Here is a 25508-nt window from a genome sequence, read left to right on the forward strand (position 1 = left end):
TTATAGAACAAAGTAAGTATTAACATTTGCATACAAAAATCAACAACTTATACTAATTTAAGCGTGCCCTCCGAAGTTCCATTTGTCTCCGAGAGGATGATGATGGATATAGGCAAAGAATGCAAAATCAAAGTTATTGCCAAAGCCCTTGCTTACTCCATCATGTATTTTACAGGTTCTATTACACATCCCCGTTCCCCCCAAAAACGAAAATAAGGTGAAATGACGATAGCTTATGGTCTATTAGTGCTGCACATTTAACATATCTTGATCAGCTTCGACCATGTAGAGATTTGGTTGCTTTTGAGGCCAAAGCTAATGCCTTGGCTCGTGTACTTGTCATCATCCACTCCCTCTCTGCACGGCGCTGATGCTGTCTTGCATTTTTCGCACGCTTTGGAGCTAAACGTGTGTCTCTTTCCACAAAGGCAAGTCTAAACTTTTCTGCTATGGATAACTCATTGGCACTTGAAAGTGAAGGAGACATTGCCTTTGGCATAGATCGACAAATAGACCATGTTTTGGGATCAATGTCCTCAACAATCGGATCATCCAAAGCAACATCTGGAAATGCTTCCCTAGGAAATTCAGTCCCTTTAAAACCAAAAAGTGAGGGCTTCGGATTTACAATTATCCGTGGGCATTCAGCCGACAACATCTCTAATGTGTCTTCATCAATTTTCGGCTGCCGAAGAAAAGCAACAAGGCCTATTAACAAGCCTTGACCACATAGATTCAACGGGATGAAAATAAGAAAAAGCAAGTCATTACCCACACAAGCCAACGCAAAGACTGTGCACCATGACCAATCTCCATGGTATCAAGCTCCTCCCAAGAATCTCCCTCCACATCATTCAGCTTTGGCTTCAGTATGCCTAAGCATCGCCAGGCTGTAGACTCGCTTGAAGGGCACCCTCTGCAATATTAACTTTGGTTCATAGCCTGTTTATGAGGTTTATACCCCTTGTCAAACCTTAATGTCCTGCTTCAATATCATTGCATGCGATTGAAACAGGAAAAAAAAAAAAAAAAAGGTCGAAAGTACCAAGTCTAACTATTTTCATGCACAAAACAGTTCAGTAAGCTACAATTCTCTGTCTTCAGGGTCTGACAAGTTCAGAAAATTTTAGAATCAAAGTGCTTATTCATTAATTGAAAACTAACAAGGTTCAACCAAAATACCGCACATCTATTGATTCTACACAAACCATCTGATATGAGATCATTATTATTTATAATGTTAAAGCATTCAAGATTATCTTGTTAGTGAACCCATAAATTTGAAGAACTTAGAGTGGAACTCAATTATTCATATATATAAAACATGAAATTTGCATGAACCCTAATAAATAACATGCATGGAGATGAGAGTTTACCCGCATCTCATTGTCTCCAATGAATGACAGTGCCGTACAAGTTCAGAAACACCATTGGCAGTAATTTTTTTGCATTGGCTGCATAGAAGCTGTCTCAGTAACCAGTTTATCAATTGACTTCATAAGATAAATTACATATTTTCATACCTTATATCCACAGCCCGAAGAGATTTGCACATTTCAGCTACTTTAGCTAAGCCAAAATCGGAAACATCTGAACCAGAAAGGTCAAGAATTTCCCAAGAACTATCGGCCAAGGAGATGATGACATCATCATTCAGTAATTTTCTTCTCCTTGCTATTGCTGCCAATGGTATCTGTCATCATCCAGTAATGTGACTAGGAATACTAATAAAACACTTCTTAAGCAAAGATTGTAGAAGTAAAATCAGAAAATACAATTAAACAATCCAACAATGCAGTTCCCATAAGCATAAAAATGAACCCTAGAGAAACATAAGATAATACATTAATCATCTTCATCATCGCTCTAAAGCTAATCCTTACAATTGCTGCCAAATTTATCTGTCATCATCCAACAATGTAGCTTAGAAGAATGCTAATACAAAGTTTCTTCAGCAAGGATAGTTGACATAAAATCGGGAAGTATGATTAAACAATCAACAATGAATGAAAGCAATTCCCCCAAGCACTAAAATGAACCCTAGGGAAATAAATGACAATACATTAATCATTTACGGGATGGAACTATCAACCTAAGAAAACAAAGTCTTACAAATACATTATCTTCTCAAAAGCTAGTCTTAAAATTGCTAGCAATGTGCCCAAGAAGAATGCCAAATACTAATACAAAGTTCCTCAAGCATGGTTCCAGACATAAATAGACATATCATTAAGCAATTCAATGAATGAACGAACGCAATTCTCCAAAGCATGAAAATGGAACCACAAACCCTGGGGGGAAAATACATTAATTACCTACGGATGAAACTATTAACCTAAGCGAACTAATTCTTCCAAATTAATCATTTCTTCGGAAACTTTAGGAAGCAAACCCTAATACAATATTATTTACCACACACAATTAAGGATTAACAGATAAAATTAAATTTCACCTTAATATCCGCGGGAAAATTAACAGCAATTTCACTTAAATCCTCGATAATTTCCTCCAGATGCCGACCAATAACTCCAAGGCACAAGCTCACTAAACTAGGAGGTTTCGTCTTCTCAATGCGTAACTCTATCATAAAAAATCGTAGTCTTTTTTAATTAATTCATTTACAAAAATTTTCTTGTTCTTTCAATTTCAATTACAAATAACATAGAACTTGCATCAAAATTTAAGAGAAAAAATGCAAAAGAGAAAAAGAGAATACTTGATGAGTGAAGAGAAGATATCAAACGAGAGGATTTAAAGTTTCGATCAGCGTTCAGATTGAGCTTCTTCAACGAGATTTCTACGGCTTGTCGAGCAGATTTTCCCTTTTCCATCAAAATTTTATTTTTTTTAATTATTCAATTTCGTATAGAAAGAGAGGCGATGCGATGAATTTGGATTTTTGATTAATTTCGCTCCTCTTTTATACGATGAAAAAACCATACCAAAATGATTGCCGACTTCATCAAGGGAGAAAATAAATAAATAAATAAACTTCACCAATAGTCCCTATATTTTATTTAAAATTACGTTTCAGTTATCAAAATTTTAAAATTAACAAAATTATCCGTTATTAAATTATTATAAAATGACGACTCTCAATTTTAAAGTGTTATTATTGAATAATGTACATTTGATATCACAACATTTTGCACATGTATTGCCACATAATTAGCTGATGTGGTGATAAAATGTTCTTACAAGAACATGATACATATTTAAATTATTTGGCAATCTGCAATTGTAGCACATCCTAGGGCAAGTACTTGGAGTCTTTAGTAAGGTTGCCAAAGCTGCCATCTGTGTTGTTTAGCATATCTTATAGTATAGCCTTTTTATATGTCTCAGGGTGTTGGTCTTCGCTTGAAACTTATGTAAAGGAGTTGATATCAGGATTACATAAAATTTACTTTTTAAGGGTGATTGCACATAATGATGAGTACAAATTGTGGCTCTCAAGCTCAAGACCATATAGATCATGTCAAGGCACACAGGTCTGAATACGGTTTAAGAAGGCATAAATGCCATACCAATGGTCATGTCGGAAGAGCTATGCCCCAAGGGCAGCCATTCTGTCGAACATGGAAGAGATGGAAAACCAAATGAGTGAGCAACAACTATTAGTGTGAAATTCATTCTCCCTAATGCGTCAACTTGATGAACAAAACCAAAACCTATGACAAGAGTCAGAAGGGCTATATGAAATACAACAAAAGCAAAAAAGGGAGTTAGCACCGTCCAGCCTCGGTGCACAAACACCAAGCCCTTTGAGGCCAATCGCAAAGCAAAATAAAAGAAGCATAATAGGAAAACTGTAGAGATCGTCAAAACCAAACACAAAGGAGCAAAGGAAGAGTGTCATTCCAAATGGGCAGAGAGGAAAGCATGATGGTTGAAAGGTGGGGCGTGAGCGCAACCAGCCAAGCCACTCACATGGCACTCAAAATACATGGTTCTGCATTACAAATTATGCATCTAAATTTGATATATAAGTAAACTTATACATTAGTTGGATTGCATTAGAGGTGTAAATGGGTCGAGCTAGGCCGGGTTCAATTAAAATTTTAAATCCATTTGTTAGGCTCGGGCTTAAAAATAAGTTTAAAATTTTGTCTAAGTTCTATCTGGATAAAAAAACTAAAATTTAAATCTAACTTGATCCGACAGTATTAAATTTTTTATATAAAATATATTTTTAAATATAATATATCAAAATACTAAAAATATTAAAATAAATTTAAAAAATGTATACTTAAATAACACTAAAATAGATACAACTTAATAAGCAACTACCTCTAAAATAGTAACAAAATTAATAATAATACAAAAGTTATACAATATATCCAAATAATAACAACAAAATAATAGTAAAATTGTAGCAAAATAGTTAAAAATAGTAAAAAAATAACAACAAAACAATAAGAAAACAACAAAAAATAATTTTTTTTACAAATTCGGGTTGAACCGGACTCGCACAAAAGACCTTATCAAGGCCAACTTGTTTTCTAAACGGACTTTATTTTTGTCCAAATCTATCTTTAGGACTTATGTTTTTATTCAAACTCTCTTACTTTTTAAGTAAGTATTAATCGAACCGACAAGTCTAGATTGTATTTGAAAAGTAACTCCAATTAATGAACGTGTGTGCGCCGGGGTAACAGCTGGTGGGAGTTAGCAGTCGACGGCCACCCTTTCGAATCACGGTGGGACGCGGATGCTGACCTTTACTTGCTTTACTGAAGAAGCAAGTAATATATATGGTCAACCTTGTTGACAGAAAAAGAAAAAGAAAACTAATATCTTATCTAAAATTTCAAACAACAAAATGTTGAACAGAAAACAAAATTCAACAAGAATATGTGTATGCATTATTTACCGAGTTCCTTTTAGCAAAAGCAAAATCAATTTGTTGGCAAAAAGAGGCCAACTTGCCAAGCATCAGTTCCGATGGCCAAATCAAAGCAGAACAGAATAATATAATAATATTTGATGGAGTATCTAATTTTTTTATATATCTATGATTAATTCAGATAATTTTTAATTTACTAATAATATATATTCCAATGGATTTGGATGGAGTTGGGAACCATGGCTTTTTCTTCGATTTCCAGATTCTTCCCCCTTTTCTTCTGTTTTCAATCAAACTCCATCTCATAATTATTCCTACTCAAACAATCTCGACTATCCACGTGTCAAGATTCTGATCACAACTCATCCAAAAGACAACCTTAACGTTAACCACAGTTAAACCTCCTCCTCCTATATAAACACCCCGCTTCCCTTCTCATGTATTCATCCTCATCATCGTATCAAATCAAAACAGAACTTCCAAAGCTTTCAGACGAGACTAGGTTTGGTTTCTTATCAAAAACTCTTTTCCTTTCTTAGCTTCATGTTCTTGTTTGGTGCTTTCATGGGATGATCTTCTAACAATTCAAGGTCTGTTTGTTCTATTGCAGTGATTCGTGTTCAAAGAACCAAACAAGCCAAGTACATGGTTGATTTGGACGTTCAGATCCCTACAACTTTCGATCCATTCGCCGAGGCTGGGGAATTTGGTGGCACTGGAACCAAGGAGTATGTTCATATACGGATTCAACAAAGGAACGGGAAGAAAAGCTTGACGACGGTTCAAGGCCTGAGGCATGACCTGAGCTACGAGAAAATCCTCAAGAGTCTCAAGAAGGACTTTTGTTGCAACGGCAACGTTGTTAAAGACAAAGAGCTCGGCAAGATCATTCAACTCCAAGGCGATCAACGCAAGAACGTGTCGCAGTTCCTCGTTAATGCCGGCATCGTCAAGAAAGACCAAATCAAGATTCATGGTTTTTAAGGATAACCCAAGTTGCTATTTATTAAAAAAAAAAATCAGCACTGTTCCTTTATTAGCTTAAATAAAACACTAGTGCTGCTGTCTCTCTAATTTATACACCCTTGGTGGTTTTAAACTGTCATGGAATATGGGATTTCTTTAATAAAAAATGGGTTTTTTATTTGCTTTCAGAACATTGTCATTTGAATTCTTTGCAAAGGTCTATGAAACTTGGTTATTGGTTCAACTGATCTATGGACCTGTGATTTTAAGGCAAAAAAATAAGGGCATCATGTACAACTTTATGTTTAGATTTATCTGCTTGACCATGTTGTCCGAGTGGGATCAGGTAACCGGTCGGTTCGACCGGAAGAACCCGTGTCGAATTTATAGATTGCCCACCAAAGGGATTGTTGGCAACAAAGATGGAATCTAAACCTTGTAAGAGAAGTATAAATAACAACTAGTAATGAATCATATGAAAACTTTCCATAAACCCTTTCAAGCTAAAGTTTTATGGAGTTTATAAGAAAAAGGCCGTTCATGGAGGTAGGTTCAATATTTACTTTAAACAAATGGAAATCAACATAATATGCTGTGCATTCATGGGTTTGAGTTTTCCTAGCTCTGAGAAACCATAATTGAAGCGATATTCTATATCTTAAACAATCTCTCTTCTCAAAATCCGTCGATAAAAAACCATATGTGAATATATTACATTCAAAATGAAAAACCAAACCAGAGAAAGTCATGTAATTGACTGCCTACACAATCTCTTTGAAAGTCATTTTGCACTACATTTGGGGGGAACCTTTTAGCTGATTTCTCCAAGTCCAGTCTCGTGTATAAAATCTAAAAGAGTTGTGTGTGTTGGGTTCCGCTTCTCATCATATCGCGGAACTCCTCGTAGTTGATCTTACCGTCCTGTAAACAAAGGCATAAGTGAGAACCGATGCATCATATGCAAGAAAAGAGAATGTGCTTCAAAAGGTAGAAAACAGGGGGCTTACGTTGTCGGTGTCAACTTCGGATATTATTTCCTTGATTGTGTCATCATCACCCATTCCGTATTCTTTCATGGCTGCTTCTAGCTCATCTCTTGTGATATACCTGCAAAATGTTTCAAACAAGTTATTCAATCCGATCATATAATATGATTTAATGGTTAATTCGTGTCATCGACGGAGTGTTGCCCCAAATGTGACTAATTCACAGCAGCCAATTCTTATACGCTTCGCACAAAACTCGGAATTACGAGCTACTGTCCTAAAATGATGCTGCAATTATACAAAAATACTCACCCACTGTTGTCCTTATCAAAATGTTGAAAAGCTTTGTAAAGATGTTCATCTCTTTCAAGCCTATGTCTATGCATTGTAGCAGTGATGAATTCAATGTAATCAATACTACCATTTCCATCCACGTCAGCCTGCAACAAGTAAAAACCGAGAGTTGGAAGCTATGATATGAATCGAAAAAGATAGACATACTATGGATCGAATTATTATCTTACAGCTTCCATTAGTTGCTGCACCTCTGCCTCTGTGAGCTTTGATCCAAGTCGAGCTAATCCGGTCTTAAGTTCTTCATAGGTGATCGTGCCACTGTTGTCAGTGTCGATGTTTGCAAACATTTGCTTCAGACCCTGGATTTCTTCGCTAGAAAGATTTTCCGCAATGACCTATATTATAATCCACCAGGCTTGTTACTTGATGGCTATTAAAGTTCACATTACCAATGGTATAATTGGAGATTGCAAAATGACTACCTGGTTGCTATCGTATATCGGTAACAAACTACAAATTCCGGAAAACAATTATAGCATATAAATAAAACCAAAACTTACCTTTAAGGCAAGTTGCTTTAGTTTGTTCATTCTTCTGAATTGCTTCATTCTAGAAAGGACTGCACTATCTATAGGCTTGTCTGATGCACTTCCACCTTCTCTTATCCATGGATGCTCTGCATAAACCACATAATATCAATCTTGTTCGGCTTGACATGAACTACAATAATCCGTACGCAATAGAATAACACACACATGTATAGAATGTGATTGAGCATCATAAGTACCTAGGACTTGAGTAGAAGTAATCCGCTTTTTCGGATCCTGTGTTAACATCCGGCGCACTAGGTCCTTGGCACTCTCTGAAATAGAAGGCCATGGTTGACTTTCGAAGTCAATTTCTCCTTCTAAAATAGCATCAAATATCCCCTTCTCCGTTTCTGTGAGGAAAATCGTTCGTTTAAATTATTTACTAACATGAAATAGCAGTTCTGAAGGCAATTCAGTGAAGTATTTTCCTTGATCAAGCTTTGAACTTTTACCTGCCCAAAATGGAGGCACACCACTGAGTAAGATATATAATATAACCCCTGCACTCCAAATATCGATTTCTTTCCCATATTTTCGCAGTAATACTTCAGGAGCAACATAGTACGCGCTCCCGACTATATCCTTGTACACCTTTCCTGCAAAAGGTACCAAGAACAATCAGAAAAAAGGAATGCCAATGGTTATGTTGCACATGAAAATTCAATTATTACTATGCTAGTACATATCACGCGGATGGATGTGTGAATCAATGTATCCATATGTAGAAAAAAACTACAAACAGCAGCTATGCCTCTTGCTACAAACAGCAGCTATGCCTCTTGCTTAAATGAAACTTAACCTTCTGGTTCGGTTTAAACGAAACTTATTCACTGCTAAACATAGCATGAACATTAGACCACTGACCTATTCGGCTTCTAAATACAACTTAATCGGCAAGGTAAAACAGACTGCCATTCACGATCTTATTTAGTAACTAATGATTATCTCAGAGAGCAGAAGTTGAAACTTCAAAATGCCATAGTCACACTCACTAATCTTTTACAATTAAACCAATTTCAAATCCACATGAAGACGATGAAGTGAAGGACATGGTCAAAACAGTTGGGAAGATTACGCTACCTTCCATCTTAATCAGGAAGTAAATGAAGGCCTAACCAATAATATTTCAGAATTCAATTGAACTTAATTGACTTATTCTCCTTTCACTACTCATAATATCATTTAGGGGTTAAGGATAAGGTCAATTAACCAATTTACACGGACATCATATAGATCCTCAAAGAGAACATGCTAAAACAATTGGAATATGCATAAATTTACTGAAAATTAGGAGTGGCAAGAATCTACCATCTTCAATGAACACCGACAAGCCGAAATCGGTGGCCTTCAAAAGAGCATTCTCACCCTTGCTAGACAACAAGAAATTCTCAGGCTTAAGGTCCCTGTGCATCACTCCCATAAAATGGCAAGCATGGACAACATTCACAATTGCCCTACAAATGGAAGCAGCTGCCCTTTCACTATAATGTCCCTTGGCAATAATCCTATCAAACAATTCACCACCAGCACATAATTCCATTACAAGGTGAACAGATAGCTTATCCTCATATGCACCTTTAAACTCCACAATATTAGGCTGTCCACTCAAATGCTGCATAATTTGTATCTCCCTTCTCATATCCTCCTTATCATTCCTCGTGACTAATTTCTTTTTGGATATGGTCTTGCAGGCATATTGCTTTCCAGTTGAATTTTCAATACAAAGATAAGTCACACCAAACTGACCTTTCCCTAATTCTTTACCAATTGTGTAGTGCATCCTTATATCTTCAAATGGTTTACCAAGAATGGTGTCAACCCTTGGGGCAACAGGCTTGGGGCTTGGCGATGGAGCCACCGGCTTCCAAGGTGTTTGAGTACCTGGTTTTTCAGGGATGTGGTGGAATTGGGGTTGAACTGGTGCAGGCCTAACAGGCTCCTGGTACCTTTGTTGGTGCACAGCAGCCGTAGTTGTCGGTCCTGATCCATACCCATTATGCGTTGGCTTCGAGTCTTTGCTTTTCGTCAGGCAAGTACCCATCTGGTTTCACTTGTAACACCCAAAATCACCAATACTGAAAAAACAAAAATGACCCAGATTCAGAAACTGAAAGAAAATTAAGAAACTGGATCAGAATTCAATGATTTACTAGAAACAAAAACAACCCAGATTCAGAAACTGAAAGTGAAAAAAGAGTACCAAGATAGTGACTCAGGAATCTACTGAGAGATTTGATGAAAAAAGAATCAAACTTTAGGCTTGTAAAAGAGAAGGATTTAGATGGGATTAAAATAAATATATAGAAGTTTCAGGCTTTGAAGGGGCTAATTGCTATGAGACAAAGAAAGAAGGGGAGGCTTGGCTTGGGTTGCTTTGAGTTGGTCAACTGAGTTATGTTGGAAAGATTGAAATTTTGATGAGACCAAAGACAGAGAATCTTCTTGGCAAGAGAGGACAGCAAAGCCAAAGAGCAGCCAATGCATCTGAAAACCTGTCAATCAAAATATTAAATAAAAATGAAGATGCATTAGCTGTCTCAAGTCTTAGAATATTTTTTACTACATCATACCATGTTTTGGGGGAATAAGATCTACATCTTCTTTATTATTTACGCTGCCATATTCTTTTAAGTAACTAATTATTTTATCAATTCTTGTAATATATGATTTACAAAAACACATTTTACTTTAATTTCCTTTTTAATACCAAAAAAAAAAAACCTACTATGCGTTATGCTTGCTTGGATGCTAAGATATTAGTTTATGGCAAAATTTTTAAGTAATGTTCTTTTCGATAAAGATAGGTTGTTAACGTTATTCATATATAGGATCTGAGATTAAGAATATCCACTTGTGAGTTAGTATATAAAACTATTTTAATGATTAATGCATTATTTCTCTTGAATATGATTTGATTAAAAGGTGGTGTACTTTATTCTTTTTAAATTTTAATTTTTTATCTGAAAAAAATCAAATTATTCTTAATAAATCTATTTATAAACCACAGGATCAAGCTTTTGAAATTTCTTTATTTAAGATTCATATATTTATTCCTTAAGAAATAAGATATTAAAATTATTTTTACATTTTATTAATTATTAGAGAAAGAAATAATAATAAGTTTTGTTTGTCACTGAAAAACATGGCATAAACAACGGGGAGATGAACCCAAAAATCAGAGAGCCGAGATTCAATGATCATGAAAAGATGTGAGAAATCCCGAGCCACACGATCATCATAGGAATTTTCACAAAGTGGGTCCCAATATGAAGAATCATGGCTTGATAAAGTGGGGTCCAGCAAGTGGTAGAAAAATTGACAGAGGAAGAAAACGTGGAAATTGGTTGGAATTTTTATTAATTTAATTTTGGCAATAATGACTCAATATTAGACGCTGGAATTAACACGGTTTTACTAAAACCCAATTCTATTTCCAAATATAAATTAAGGAACGGAAAGAATTGCAGGATACACGGTTTTCTTGTATAGAATGTTTCTTACGTAGAAAAATGAATGACTAAAATTCAAGCTTCCTATTTGGGTTTAAATGACATGAATTTTCTTTATGTAATTTATTGAGGTTTCTTAATTCTAAATATGATATGAGATTCAACATTACTATAATTGATTGGATTTAATGTTTAAGTATGAAGATTCATTTCATTAAGATTCGCTTTTTATATGGATCAAATTTAGAATAATATTATTTTATCTAACTTAACCCGATCTAAATATATTTTGTTAAATAATAGTTATATATATTTATATTTATATATATATATATATATATATTAATTCACTAATTTAATAATAATTAAACCCGTTTCTCAAACATAAAAATAACTTACCCAACTAAATAACCAACCTAAAATGTAAAATTTTAAAATTTATCTAATAAAATAAAATAAAATATTTATTATATTTATGGTAGTATTTTTAATATAAATACTTTTTAATGTGTTAGAAATATTTTATTTTAATTTTTTAGTGCATTTAATGTATTATATTTTAAAAATATTTTAAATAAAAATTAATTTTAAAAATCAAATATGAGCAGGCGGGTTGGGTTTGAATTTACCTTTCTTAAATTGACTCGAGCTTAAGCAAAAATATAAGTTCATTTTTTGAATCAAACCCAAATTTTAAAAATTAATTTAAATACCTTGTGTCAATTTAACCCAAACCTAACCCCTGACTCATAAATACCTCTAATTATATATTTTTTAAATAATAGATGTTTAAAAAATCAAAACCGAACCCATCGAAAATCTAACCTAAGAAAGATGTGAAAGGGTTGCGTAAGATAGGCATGTTGGTGTTGCTTTAGAGAAGCGAAACCTAAGGAGGAAAATTCTCTACTTTAGAAGTTTGTGCTTTTTAATCCATTTGTTTTTTCTTTCCTACAAATATAATTATTTTTATATTAAATTATAGAATAAAAATTTAAATAATATTATATATTTTAAGCGCATGTAATTTGAATTTAAAATTTAAATCTAATTATTAACATCATAAAAATTCTTTTATTAAAATATGTGGATTTAAAATTAAAAAAAACACTCAAGAATCATATAAAAAAGGTAAAATTATAATAAATTTGAATTTAAAAGAGTTAATAATTCTTAAAATTTCACATAACCATTTTAATTAGAGGTGTTCATGGGCGAGCTACTGCCAGACCGAAGGGCCCTCGAAATTTTGGGAGGGTTTGGGTAAAAATATAGGCCCAAAAATGGGCTTGGATAAAAAATAAAGCTCATTTTAAAAATGGGTCGGGCCTCAGGTAAGGTATTTTTAGCCCGGGCATGACCCGGCCTGGCCTGAGTTCACTAAAGGACAAAAAAAATTTGCATTTTTTTATTTTTAAATGTTATTTTCTTGTTGTTTTTTCCCTATTTTGTTACCATTTTACTATTATATTGCTAATATTTTGTTGTTATTATTTGGATATTGTATAAAACTTATTTTATTATTAATTTTGTTATTATTTTAAAGGCATTTGTTAATTTTTTATTATTATTTTAGAGACATTTGCTTGTTAAGTTGCATCTATCTTAGTGTTATTTAAGTCTACATATTTTTTAAAATTTATTTTCAATTTGTTGAGAAATATTTATTTTGATGTTTTTAGTATTTTTGATGTATTATATGTATTTAAAAATAATATAAAAATTAATATGGGCGGGCGGGCGGGCCCGGGTTTTAGTATTTTTATTTGTGTCGAGATTGGACAAAATTTTAGGCCCTTTTTTGGGCCCGGCCCGCCTGCCCGAGCCCAATAAATTGGCATAATTTTTTAGTTGAGCCCGGTCCAAACCCGACCCGTCCCGGCCCATGAAGACCTCTAATTTTAATCAGAATAAAATATTTACATGATATATAAAAGTTGAGATATAAAAGTATATCAAAATTAAAATATAAAGATTAAAAATCTCAAATATAAATATAGAATAGGAGTAAAACTAAAATTTGGATTAGATTTAAAATTAAAAATCATCTTATAATTAAAAGAAAGAAATATAATGGACATGTGTTTCCTTTTATTCATAGATTTTAAATTATTTTATTTGTGTTTTGTAATATTTGGAGAATTGTCCAAATTGGTATTTGTTTTAAAGTGAAGTTCATGGGCTAAGCCCAAGAGAGTATCCTTTCAATTTATCGTATGGGGACTTAGGCCCATTAAATTATGGTTCCATGGTTTTGTAGATATTTCTAAATAACATTGCATAATGAAAATTTAAATTGTTAATTTTATTTAAGTACCAATTCGTAAAAATATTTTTTTAAATTAATACTAAAGTCTAGTTTAGGAATAATTTTAGAAAAAAATATTTTTGGGGAGAAGTTAAAATTTTCAGGTTTTGAAAAAAATACTTTTGGGCCAATTTTTAACTTGAGAGAATAACTTTTTCTTTCAAAAAGCAGCTTAGGAATATTTTTGTCCTTAAAAGTGCTTTTGAGACAAAAATACTTTTGAGAAACATTCTTAAACTAGACCTAAATAAACCATTTACAATAAAATGGGTTTAAATATTTTTTTAAAAATTCTAAACTGAGTTGAAATAATTGTATTAGTAGTCCATTTTAAGAACTTGAATTTATACTATTTTTTTGTATTCTTTTATATGAATATCAAATACAAAATTGAACTTAGATTGAGTAATTCCAACCTTGGAGTTTGATAGCTAAAATCTTAAATTTAAAATTCTTTTTAAAATTAAAAATTTACAAAATTTAGCTCAGTGTTTTGTTCCTTTTTCTAGTTCTACATTGTTATTCAACCATAATTATGAAAAAACAACTTTATCATATATATATATATATATATATATATATATATAATTTTAATAATATATACAAATAATCTCTCAATTCAATAATATTATTTATTTTGTTGTATTTTTACTATTCAGTTGTCTTATAATGAAGTTCTAGATATGGTATATTTATATAAACTTTCATGCCCTTAGACCCTTAGTATTTTTTATATAGATTATATTTGAGAAATCTTTAAGTAAAATGAAGTGTGTTAAAAGGCACAACTTTTATTACACATGCATATGTTAAAGCCGCGCAAATGAGTTTGTAGTTGGTGTGCATATTTAAACTCTTTATATTCTCTTGAGATCATTTGGCTCGTTGGGATTGGTCCATCACATAGAATAGATTCAAGGCTCATCTATTTGAATAGAAACATTCCAGTAGATTATATTTTATCAGAATAATTCTTGTAAACATTAAAAGATAAGCATGCATATAGAATTTAAATTTTGTAGGACTCTCTTATTGTAGATGAGAATTATTCTCAGCCATTGATGTAATTCGACCTGTGTCGTTGGATCTGGGGGAGCTTAACTATAAATAGATGCATTTCCCTTCATTTGTAATCACTACATTTCTTTCTGGGTTAAATAAATATTTGAGAACATTTGCTTGAACACTTAGCGTGCACTTTCTTTCTGTGGCTTTCTCCGTTTGTTCATAGTTTCTTCCTTTTTAGAGTTTTCTTCCACAATTTCTGCAAGAGTTCTCAATGACTTAGATAGATTTGAATCCAAGGAATTGTCTAGGGTACGAAAATTCTAACCTTGTAATACATACACAAAGATAAAACAAGAAAATAAAATATAAAAAGTTATTAATGTAATTAGGATTACGGGCTTTGTTTAGAGAAAAATTCTCAGATAGGATTATTGCAGTTTTATTCAAGTAGATTTAATAGCATGGTATAATGCTTTGCCCGTTCAAAATAAAAAAATAAATCACATAAGAGTTCCCAACAAAATAATGCACATGTGTCTATGCATTTTTTAAATGTTATGTTTAATTCTATTATGTCAAAAATGTGAGTCTATTTGCCAATCTTTCAGAGCTCTAATGTTATGTCAGGTGTTATCCTATTCATGCTATTTATAATTGTCTCGGTAATTAACCTAGTAAATTGAAAGTATAATTATCAACTAAGTCAATTGTTATAACTACTATAACAAATACCAACAAACTCAACAAATATGGATACTCTAACATGTTACCCATATTTCGCAACCCCATCTCATGAGTTAACATTTTTTACCAAAGAAGATCACGTTACGAACTGAGATGCCTGTGAGCTTAAAACTTTGCAAACATGAATCATCAAGATCACTTACATGACATAAACGAGACATCTACCATTTATGTCACAGATATTTAATCCCCAAACATGTCAACCCATACCTAAACCCTGTTAAGGACAACCTACAACGATAAGACACCCATAGACTAGTTAACTTGTTGAGTTTGAAACCAATACATGGGCAACAACTGAAACCTTGAGAACTATCATAAAGAACTCCCCTAAAAGTTTATGGGCACTGAAAAAAGAGGCCAAAATACTTTCTCTTTTAGAAAAAGGTTCCCAACTATCTTCTACAAGAGTCTCCTCTCCAATCATTTCTCCATAACCATATTTTGATCATCCTAACTTACCTATAGCTATTCATCCTTCAAATAAACTGCTTTAAAATGCCTCAAATTCCTCCTTATATCAACAATACATATATAAAATGTAGCCAGAACCACCTTGATACACCTACATTCGAAAAATAGTTTATCAATTTTTTAAGCATAATTGGATACCATAGACTTCTTTTTACATAAATGAAAGAAGGTAAAAAGACCTCTCCAATCTCTCTCAATTTCGATATTGAGTAAATTGGTTTCTTTCAAAATAATTGGAGCAATTTAATCCATGTCAATATCAAAAGTGAGCATCTAAGGAAAATTAATCACAACATTAATGTTTTTTTGTTGTTGTCAATTTTACATAAATTTGAATAGTATAATAGCAAATTTAACTCTCACAATTTACACAATCTATCAATTTGGTCATGATTTAACAAATTTAGCCCACAATATTTTGTAAATGTATAAATGTTGAGGTTAAATTTATTGAATTTTTTAGAATTAAGACCAAATTAACAACAAATGTAAACATTAAGGGTTAAACTTGTTATTATTGTAACATCCCCATTTAAAAAGAAGAAGAAGAAGAATATTTATGGTAAAAGTTTTTAAATAAGTGATCTATAAATAAATAGTAGTATAAAAATTATGATTGTTTTTAGAGAAAACTGTGAGACATGAAAACATAAAGAATTATTAGTAGCAGCATGTGGTTAAGTTAAAATTTTGGTGTCAAATTCAGGGGCTAAATTGGATAAGTTAAAAAAGTATAAGAACTAAAGTGCAAGTATTCCATTTTATTTTGATGGAAAGGACTTGATGACAATTTTACTATTACTTAAAAAAATCAATGGTTTCATTATCGCTTTTAAATGATATTTTATTAAATAATAATATTTTAATAAGTAATAATATTTTATTAATTAATATTATAATACATAAAAGAGAAAAGAGAGAACATCTTTCTCATCTTTCTTTTTTTTTTTTTACGAAAACTAAGGGGGGAAGAAAAAACAATTTGTTTCATTATTTTCCTTCAAATTCAAGCATAAGACATTGTTTTTTCTTCAAAATTTTCATAGATTTTGAATCTTTAAATCTTGTTTTACATATATGTACCAATAGTTTTTATTTTATTTTATCAAGTATATTGAAAGTTGCCATTAAAGGGCATTGATGGAAGCTTAGAAAACTTAAGTGAAGTAGGTATATTTTTGGATAGGAAATGATTAGAAGATAAATTCTAGCTTGTTGGTATAAAAAAGAAATAAAAATGGATGGAAAGTCTATTTGGTATATTTGTGCTAAATGATAGCTTGTGAAGTAACGAGCATTCTGATGAAGACAGAATTAAAAACGGATAATCGAGTCGAAAGATATGCAAATTTCGGACTAGGAAACTTATGTTGTCAACTTGATATGCATATTTAATTTTGTTATTATTAGTTTTAGTATTAGAATGAATAAATGACATTGTTTCGTATTCAGTTGCTCCTATTGTAGCTAAAAACAAAGTAAGCATTTTGAAGGAGAAAGACGAAGAAAATGAGTAAAGCGATCGAAACTTCGGTTTGTGTTAATATCTTATTTTCATTACATAATGCTTTAGAATATCTCGAGCTAAATGCACTTTCCAAGGCAACCGTTGAGATAAGAATAGCAAGAATATCTCAAGCCATTTGTGCAAGAATATGGATTCTAGGACTGTTCATTTTCCAACACAATAATAAATCAAATGAACTTGAATTTTTTACTTTTTCCTCTTTACCCAAATACCTATCAAACTCATATTTACTTTTTAGTCCAACTTATTTTTTCTTCTTAAGGTATTTTTCCGTGGCTAAGTCCGTTTGTATTTCTGGCTGATCTATTTTCATTGAATTGAAAAGATTTGTTGAAAAACTAGGTCTACCTTCAAACAATTAAATTCTTTCGACATTAGAAGAATACTCATTGAACAAGCAATGCAATTATTTATCAATCATTTTCATAATGTCATTAGCAACATTAGGAAAAAGCAAGTTGACCTCAAAGTCTAAAAAGCTCATTTTACATTGCAGATCAAAGATAACCGCCACAATCTTGTTTCCTTCACCCCAATACTTATTATAATTATCCCTCATTTTGGAAGCCATGGAAATTATATCTAGTTCTTCATAATCTTGCCACCCATCAAAAAGACAATGCACATCTTTCAATACTTCAAAAAGTGAATGAGAGGTAACATTCAAAGATTCGAACACCTTCAGTGTAAGATGATAAAAAGGCTCTAGCACTTTTATAACTATTCGAACAATTTCCCAATCATCAAATGTAGAAACTCCAAATCCAACAATGAGATCAAGGAAAAAGTTACGATCATCATTTACATATGATTCAAATGCACGCTCATATTTTTCTTCCACCTTTAACATCATATAAATTGAGTTCCATCTAGTAGCCACATCTAAACACAATTAAGCCTTACTATCTATCATTTCTTCTTTTGCTTGTTGGTTGAATTTTTTTCAACCTTGATGGTAATGCTCTTATATGTAACTCCCCGTACCCGAGACCATCGCCGGAGTCAAGCGCGAAGTATTACTAAACTTAATTCATCAATTAAACAACTTAAACAAATTATTACCAACCATGCATGACAACCAAGCATATGCACATCACCAATATCAAACATAACATAAATAGCTAGATTTATAAGTCAGAATCAGTAGCTCACTAAAGACCAATATATTTGGCCAAATAATAATAACACATGTTATAAAATTAGGTCCCTATACATGCCACTCACTTGATAAATCTAGCATATGTGTTTATACTGTCAAGGTGTGATGCTGCCTCCGACGATCTCGAACCCTGAGCTAACCTGACAACACTAAAAGAAATGAAAAGGAGGGGGTAAGCTTTATGCTTAGTAAGCTCACATGAAATAATATAAGCAACTTACTAACATGCTTCCCACAATAAAACTAACTCATATGTACATTTACACATGTTCTGGTTAAGCTGTTTTCTTGAGTAATAGTCACTAAATCATTTTTATTTAGAGTTACAGAACTCCAAATTAAGACCCATAAATTTTCTAAAAAACTAGACTCATATATCTTTCCACCATAAAATTTTCAGAATTTTTAGTCCAGCCAATAAGTACAGTTTATTATTCAAAATCTCCCCTATTTTGCTGTTTAACAGCTTCGACCTTTCTTCACTAAAATTTATTTATCTCATAGTAAAAAACTCGGATGATGTTCTTGTTTGTTTTTTTTAAAATCAGACTCATCCAAGATTCTAGGCATATAAATTATACCCCAAAATTATTTTTATATAATTTTTAAAAAATTTTCCAAGTCAGAACAGGGGATCTCGAATTCATTCAGACACTATCTCACAAGAATTCAAATATCACATAATATGGAATTCTTTTGCTTCCCCTGTTTCTTTTATATGAAAGTAGACTCAACAAAATTTAATTACATATTTTATTTGAAATTTAATTCAACTTACACAATTTTTTGTAAATTTTCAAATTCATGCACTGTTGCTGTCCAACACTGTTTTACTACTAAAGCCCACTTTTGCACAATTTCACTTAATCCCTTCCATTTTACCGAGGTTCGCTCAAATATCGAGCATATTGCTCATAAATTCAAATAAACATATACTTGCACTTTTTCATCACATAATCACTTTCACATTTATTTTCACTTAATCGATTTCCCGTTGAACTCATCGGAATAATAACAGATACACAATTGCCTGCACATTTTCTCATTTCCACACTTGTAGCCGAAGCTATCTGGTACACATATGTGACCAATTATCCGATACACGTAGTAGCCTGCACTTAGTACTACACACGTGATCGAAGTTATCAGGTACGCATAGTAGCCTGCACTTAGTACTACACATGTGACCAATTATCTGGTACACGTAGTAGCCTGCACTTAGTACTACACACGTGACCTCACAATAGCTCATTGGTATCGTTTCTATTCCGAAGGTTCAACAGGGAAATTCCTCAATTTTCAACATTTTACTAAATTGTCCGTAATCAATTTAAATTCATAATTTACATCAAATAATCATTTGATAGGTAGTCACATTTCATATGATATCAAAATATATTAACATAAAAAGAATCGATAGATTATTTATATACGAACTTACTCGAAGTGTCGATCTCACTATCCATAGTACCAATTGTCCATTCATAGTATAATAAGATACAACTCAAATAGAAAATCAGCTTTTAAGAATTTACATAACATAAATCACATATTTCATATATCACTTGTCATGTATCATCATTTTCTTGCACTTCAAGTAACATTCTTTCATGTCATATTTCCATATCATAAACACCATTCCATCAACTTTTCCAATATATTAAATCATACAATATATGCAATAATAGTAAGAAATATAATTCAAACATAACATTGCATTATTATTATCATACGAACTTACCTCGATACAAAATATTAGCAATCAGGCCTATTCCTTGTAAACTTTGTTTTTCCCTCGATCACGACTTGAATATCGTTTTTCTTGATCTATAATACCAAATTAATTTATTTAATACATATATTTATCAAAACAGCCTTTCATACGAACTTTGGAAAAATTACCATTTTGCCCCTAAACTTTTGCATAATTACACTTTTGCCCCTAGGCTCGGGAATTAAACTTCATCCCTTATTCTTATATTTTATGACATGCTGATCATTTTTCCCTTCTATGACAACATCAAATTCTCACTCTAACATGCACTTATGACTATTAGGTATTTTTACCGATTAAGCCCTTTTACTCGTTTTCACTTAAAACCAAGTAGCACAAGTTGTCTAACATAATTTAAAACCTCAAATTCTATCATAAAACACCAAAATACACAAATTTCATCTATGGGTATTTTTCCAAATACGAACCCTAGGTTGAATTATTGCTAGCATAAGCTTAATCAAGTTATCGGGATTCCAAAAACGTAAAGAACTTGAAAAACGGGGCTAAAACGGACTTACTGTTAAGCTTGGAAAGCTTGAAAACCCTAGCCATGGCTTCCCCCATGCTAATTTCGGCCTCCATATGGAGAAGATGACCATTTGTGTTATTTTTCCCATTTTATTTCATTTAATATACAAATGACCAAAATGCCCTTACTAAACTTTCAAAAAAATTCCATCCATGTCCAATTTTTGTCCACAAACTTCAAAATGGTATAATTACCATTTAAGGACCTTTGATTTAAAAACTCATAACAATTAAACACTTCTAACATGTAAAACTCAACTTTTGCACTTTTTACAATTTAGTCCTTTTGACCAAATTGAGTGTCCAAACGTTGAAATTTTTGAACGAAATTTTCACAAAATCATTCTGTGAAATCGTAAACCATAAAAATATAATAAAAATAAAATTTTCCTTGTCGAATTTGTGGTCCTAAAACCACTGTTCCGACTAAGCCCAAAATCAGGATGTTACATTATAGACCTCACAACACCTCTAACTCAATCTACAAACACAAAAGCATCCATAATACTGTATTGCAGAAAGAGATTAAGAATGTGTACAACACATCTCATATGCATAAATTTCCCATTTGTAACAGAAGCATTTCAATGATTCAATTTACTTCTCAAAAATTCAATGGCAACACTATTGGCAGATGCATTATCAACTGTAATAGTGAAGACCCTATGCTTTCACCTCTATGAGCAGATATTGGACAAAAATTTATAATCCTTTTTCGCAACCTCCACTCATCATCCACCCAATGTGCCATTAAAACCATGTAAGATATCCTCTGCAATGAAGTATAAGTGTCTGTTGTCAAACAACCTCTACTTATATCTTTTTCAAAATAATTCTTCATGGAATTAAATAAATTTAGACAATCCCTTCCAATTATCCAACGAGATGGAATACTAAATCGTAGGCATGCTATAGAAAGAAAGTATTTGAACCTCTACAATTTTAAAAGGTAGTTCATCCACAATTATCATATGAACCAATGCCTTTCTAACAGTATCTTTATCAAACACCCAAGTTGATAAATCTGTTGTTTATTGGCTAGTCTTCACAATGTTAATTTCGATTGTTTCGAGTTAGATGTAATGACTCAAAACCCGTGGGCACTGGAAAATACATTATCAGGCCTCCGTCTTAATGAAACGGGTTCATAAATAATTATTAGGAATAATTATGAGTCTAGTTATATGTCTAATTAGGTTTTATTTAGGTGAAACTAGTTTAATTTAGAGTAATTAGTAAAAAGGACTAGATTGAGTAAAGGTTAAAAGTTTAATTATAAAAAAATAGAAAGAAAAAGGGATTAAAATGGCAATTCAGCCATTTGTAATAATTGATGCGGCAAAACGGATAGAAAATTTTAAGATTTTTCTTAGATTTTATTAATTATTATTGTTAATAATATTATTATTATTATTATTATTATTATTATTTGATTTAAAATTTTGTTATTAGATTATAAATAAATTAAAATTTGTGCCAAATGTATGATGATAAAAGTGTACATGTGTGATATGTGTAATTATACACTATATTTATATTTTCTTAAATAATAAGTAAAAAGATATTTATATATATTAATAATTATTAAATTGATATTATATTATGAAATAAGACAAGTGCATAATTATTATTGGTACATGTGTAAAATTTATATATATAATTTCTTATATAATAAGTATATAATAATAATTAAATTATAAGATTTTTTATAATAAACAAATTGAATAATGAAAATTGTAATAAAAATATTGGTACATTTGTTATAAAATAATTTATTTACTTAATATTAAAGTAATATAAAATAACAAAAAGAAATAAGTAAATAGAATAAAAAGAAAGTAAAAGAAAGAAGAACAGAAGAGAAGCAGAGAACAAAACGAAAACAGGGGAAAAAAAAGGGAAAGAAAAAAAAAGGGGGGAAAATTGGGATTTTAAAGTTTCAAGTTTAATTGCTAACAAGGAAAACGAGGCATCGACATCCAAAGGAAAAGAAAAGATTGTTGAGGAGTAAACGCGTATTCCAGGTTTGTATTACTATAACTCAAACTATTTATTAAATGTTATATAGACATCTAAGATAGTGTAAGTAATAATATTTGAAATTAAGTTAGAATATGTGTGAATATTAAATTATATGTGAATTGAGATAATAGATGTTTTGAATTGATTGAATATTTGAAATTGTCGTGGAAATGAATTCGGAATTGGAAAAGTAAAATAATACCCTATTAATTTGTTGGACTAGATTGGATACAAATAGCATGCCATAGGATTGTGATGTGATGAGGAGATTTGTAGCTCGGCCGAGAAGATGATTCTGTTATTATATGCTTCGGTTTAACCGAAGAGACATTTAATGCTTTTTGGTGTGTTTGGGAGGATATGATATACCGGTGTGTTTGGGAGGCTATATTATACTGGTATGTTATGGAGGATTTATATATTCCGGGTGTGTTTGGGTTGGATATTCTGGTGTGTTTGGGTGGAATCCGCGTATCTATCAGATTTCGAGCCTTGTTAATAGGGTAAATAATTGAAATGAAAATTTGAAAATGAGATTGATTGATTTGGCGCTACTGAAAAGTACGAGAAAAAATGTATGAATTAAATTATGAATTGAATTAGTATGTGAAAAAAATGAAATATAAATTTAAGATTTATGAAGTGATATATAATTATGTATAAATAATTAGTTTAAATGATTTATAAAGCTTATGGTTGATGTTGTAATTTATTAATGTTAAATAGTTTGGTTTATAGTAATACCACTGAATAAAATACTCAGTGTACGGCTGTTTCCATGCGCAGGTCATTAGAGTTCAAGATCCAGTTCAGCATCCAGAAATATCCCGACTCCAACAAGAAAATTTTGGTGATGTATTTCTTTTTGTTGAAGTGGCATGTACTAGGTGGTTGTACATGAGTCATGTATATATATATATATATATATATATATATATATATAGGTTAAATGATCTTGTTGTAATTAGATAGTTATGAAATTTTGGATGATAAGTAAGTTTAAAGTTATAAATTAGTAAATTTGGTATTAAATTTTGAAATGAAATGAAAGATATGAATTAGTTCCTTATATGTTAACACTTTAAAATTTAAGTAATAAATCTATGGATTAAGCATGATCTAGTAGCGTTTAAGATGTAAAAATTTTTTGGTTGAAACATTGGTATTGGTTTGTTTTTGGTTTGAAGTTATAGGGGATTTTAGGTAAAAATAAGCAGAAATACTGTCGAAATTTTTGTAAAAAAAAAAACAATTTACGAAAAATTTTTCGGAATATTCGAACAAGTCCCGTTCTACTTTTAATACATGTTTTGGGCTTCGAGAGTCCAGTATAGGGACTTAATTATTAAATTATACTATGAATGTTATATTAATTGTAAATTATTCATAAGTTGTCTGATATGTCTGGTAATGCCTCGTAACCCTGTTTCGATGACGGTTTGGGGTTAGGGGGTGTTACATTAGAAGTATTACCTTAAGGTCTTTTTAAACATGTTTTCAAATGATTATTCAAATTCGTTGTAGAAAATGAAGTTGATTCCATGGTGTAAGTAGCATCACAAGCATTGCACCTTACTCTCTTCTCCCCCTTTTCAGTAATCTTTCTTCGAACATTTTCCTTGGTTGTTGTTTGATCATATCTACTTGACGAATAATTTAGTGAACTTGGAGTTGGACCATCTCACTTTGGATCACTCATCTACAAGTTAAAAAGAACAAATTAATTAATGACAGAGTCAAAAAGAACAAATTAAACCCTTACAAAAAAAAAAAAAACAGAATTAATTAGACAAGGTTGAATTAACTATCTATTTTAGTATCTGATTTAAAGTTCTAAATTGAGTTTCATATAAGCAATTATTAAAATATAATAATTACAAAATTAATTGGTTGAATTGGCAGATGAGATGTTGTATGGTCTAATACATGTCCGTTACATATTAACTAGCTGGGCAATGTCTTGCTACGATAAAATTGTTGTCGCTTATTTCGTACATTGTTTTGCTCTCTATTGACTTAGTCATATCTTGTTTACAAAAAGCTTACTACTGTTGTGGACAACATTATCATCCAGTTGACCAATCAAATATTCCTCGTCCAAGTACTGTCCAAAATGTGAAGATATATATTATCCTCTATCCAAGTATCAATGCAGTATCCTTTCCAATTTTACTAGCAATGGAGAATAAGATGCTTATTAGTTTTAGAACTAAAATACATATAGCTTGACTTATTTACTACATTACACTTGCTAGTTGCTTGTGACATTCTACTGAACTTAATACTTTCAAAATTGAAAAAAATTAAATTATTTCTTTTTAAAATACTAATATCGAAAATGAAAGTAATCAAAATGAGATTTTTTAACTTCAATAAATCTATTAAGTCTTATTATAACCATCAAAACAAAACTAGTTGCAGGGATGAAACAAAGGGCAGGTAGCTCAACTATTGTTGCTCTGTCTTGATAAATCACCATGTTTTCTCAGTTTTGTTAAGATGTATGCCACTGCCCACTGTAACTTTGGTACCCAAGGCGGAGTGTGCAAGATATAGGTAGGTCACACCCCCAAGAAGAAGTAATGTTTTTGCCACAAACTTCTTTGATGGTCTTCTTAGTAACTTTTTCTTCCTAGATTTGTCATTAGAAGAATTTTGATTTAGAGGGTTTGAATGAACTGATGAAGAAGAAATAGAAAAATGGAGGTTTTAATTTAGGGTTTTTTGAAGAAGAAGGGTAAATTTTGCATTTTGGGAATTGGAAGTTTCAGGTTTGAATTGAAGAAGAAGAATGGACGATAGTCTTAACTTTTGGGGAAATTGAGA

General features: G+C 31.6%; 3 protein-coding genes and 1 long non-coding RNA gene across 6 annotated transcripts; 1 reads left to right on the top strand and 3 right to left on the bottom strand.

The window, feature by feature from the left end:
• On the bottom strand, positions 1-2958 carry LOC108480532 (uncharacterized). Its single transcript, XM_017783563.2, has 6 exons — positions 2717-2958; positions 2453-2580; positions 1524-1693; positions 1377-1454; positions 772-916; positions 1-685 (listed from the first exon to the last, which is right to left on the bottom strand). The coding sequence occupies exons 1-6, from the start codon at positions 2829-2831 to the stop codon at positions 272-274; spliced, it is 1050 nt and encodes a 349-aa protein (XP_017639052.1). The 5' UTR covers positions 2832-2958; the 3' UTR covers positions 1-271.
• A 2244-nt stretch (positions 2959-5202) lies between these two features.
• LOC108483168 (protein translation factor SUI1 homolog) lies at positions 5203-6003 on the top strand. Its single transcript, XM_017786406.2, has 2 exons — positions 5203-5348; positions 5457-6003. The coding sequence occupies exon 2, from the start codon at positions 5492-5494 to the stop codon at positions 5828-5830; it is 339 nt and encodes a 112-aa protein (XP_017641895.1). The 5' UTR covers positions 5203-5348; positions 5457-5491; the 3' UTR covers positions 5831-6003.
• LOC108483167 (calcium-dependent protein kinase 33) lies at positions 5512-10371 on the bottom strand. 3 transcript variants are annotated; one of them, XM_053030287.1, is made up of 9 exons: positions 10256-10371; positions 8994-9760; positions 8138-8281; positions 7883-8035; positions 7656-7771; positions 7323-7490; positions 7111-7238; positions 6820-6919; positions 5512-6733 (listed from the first exon to the last, which is right to left on the bottom strand). In XM_053030287.1, exons 2-9 carry the CDS (start codon positions 9724-9726, stop codon positions 6662-6664), a joined length of 1614 nt encoding a protein of 537 aa, XP_052886247.1. In that variant the 5' UTR covers positions 9727-9760; positions 10256-10371; the 3' UTR covers positions 5512-6661. The 3 variants fall into 3 exon arrangements, with proteins under 3 accessions (XP_052886247.1, XP_017641892.1, XP_017641894.1); XM_017786403.2 differs by having other exon boundaries at positions 9886-10301; XM_017786405.2 differs by lacking the exon at positions 10256-10371 and adding an exon at positions 9886-10239 and having other exon boundaries at positions 8994-9792.
• Positions 10372-18296: 7925 nt separating this feature from the next.
• On the bottom strand, positions 18297-20734 carry LOC128290174 (uncharacterized). Its single transcript, XR_008279817.1, has 3 exons — positions 20651-20734; positions 20097-20182; positions 18297-18504 (listed from the first exon to the last, which is right to left on the bottom strand). It is a non-coding gene; the product is annotated as an uncharacterized LOC128290174 (long non-coding RNA).
• Between the last annotated feature and the right edge of the window lie 4774 nt (positions 20735-25508).

This window comes from Gossypium arboreum, chromosome 1, assembly GCF_025698485.1.
Source record: "Gossypium arboreum isolate Shixiya-1 chromosome 1, ASM2569848v2, whole genome shotgun sequence".
NCBI classification, from domain to species: domain Eukaryota; kingdom Viridiplantae; phylum Streptophyta; class Magnoliopsida; order Malvales; family Malvaceae; genus Gossypium; species Gossypium arboreum.

Coding starts and splice junctions, on each gene's coding strand:
- LOC108480532 (XM_017783563.2), bottom strand. CDS start 2,831: ATGGAAAAGGGAAAATCTGCTCGACAAGCCGTAGAAATCTCGTTGAAG. Junction 1,694..2,452: donor ATTTTCCCGCGGATATTAAG/GTGAAATTTAAT, acceptor GGATGATGACAG/ATACCATTGGCAGCAATAGC. Junction 917..1,376: donor TTGGAGACAATGAGATGCGG/GTAAACTCTCAT, acceptor TTAATATTGCAG/AGGGTGCCCTTCAAGCGAGT.
- LOC108483168 (XM_017786406.2), top strand. CDS start 5,492: ATGGTTGATTTGGACGTTCAGATCCCTACAACTTTCGATCCATTCGCC.
- LOC108483167 (XM_053030287.1), bottom strand. CDS start 9,726: ATGGGTACTTGCCTGACGAAAAGCAAAGACTCGAAGCCAACGCATAAT. Junction 8,282..8,993: donor GTCGGTGTTCATTGAAGATG/GTAGATTCTTGC, acceptor TACCTTTTGCAG/GAAAGGTGTACAAGGATATA. Junction 7,239..7,322: donor TGCAGCAACTAATGGAAGCT/GTAAGATAATAA, acceptor TACTTGTTGCAG/GCTGACGTGGATGGAAATGG.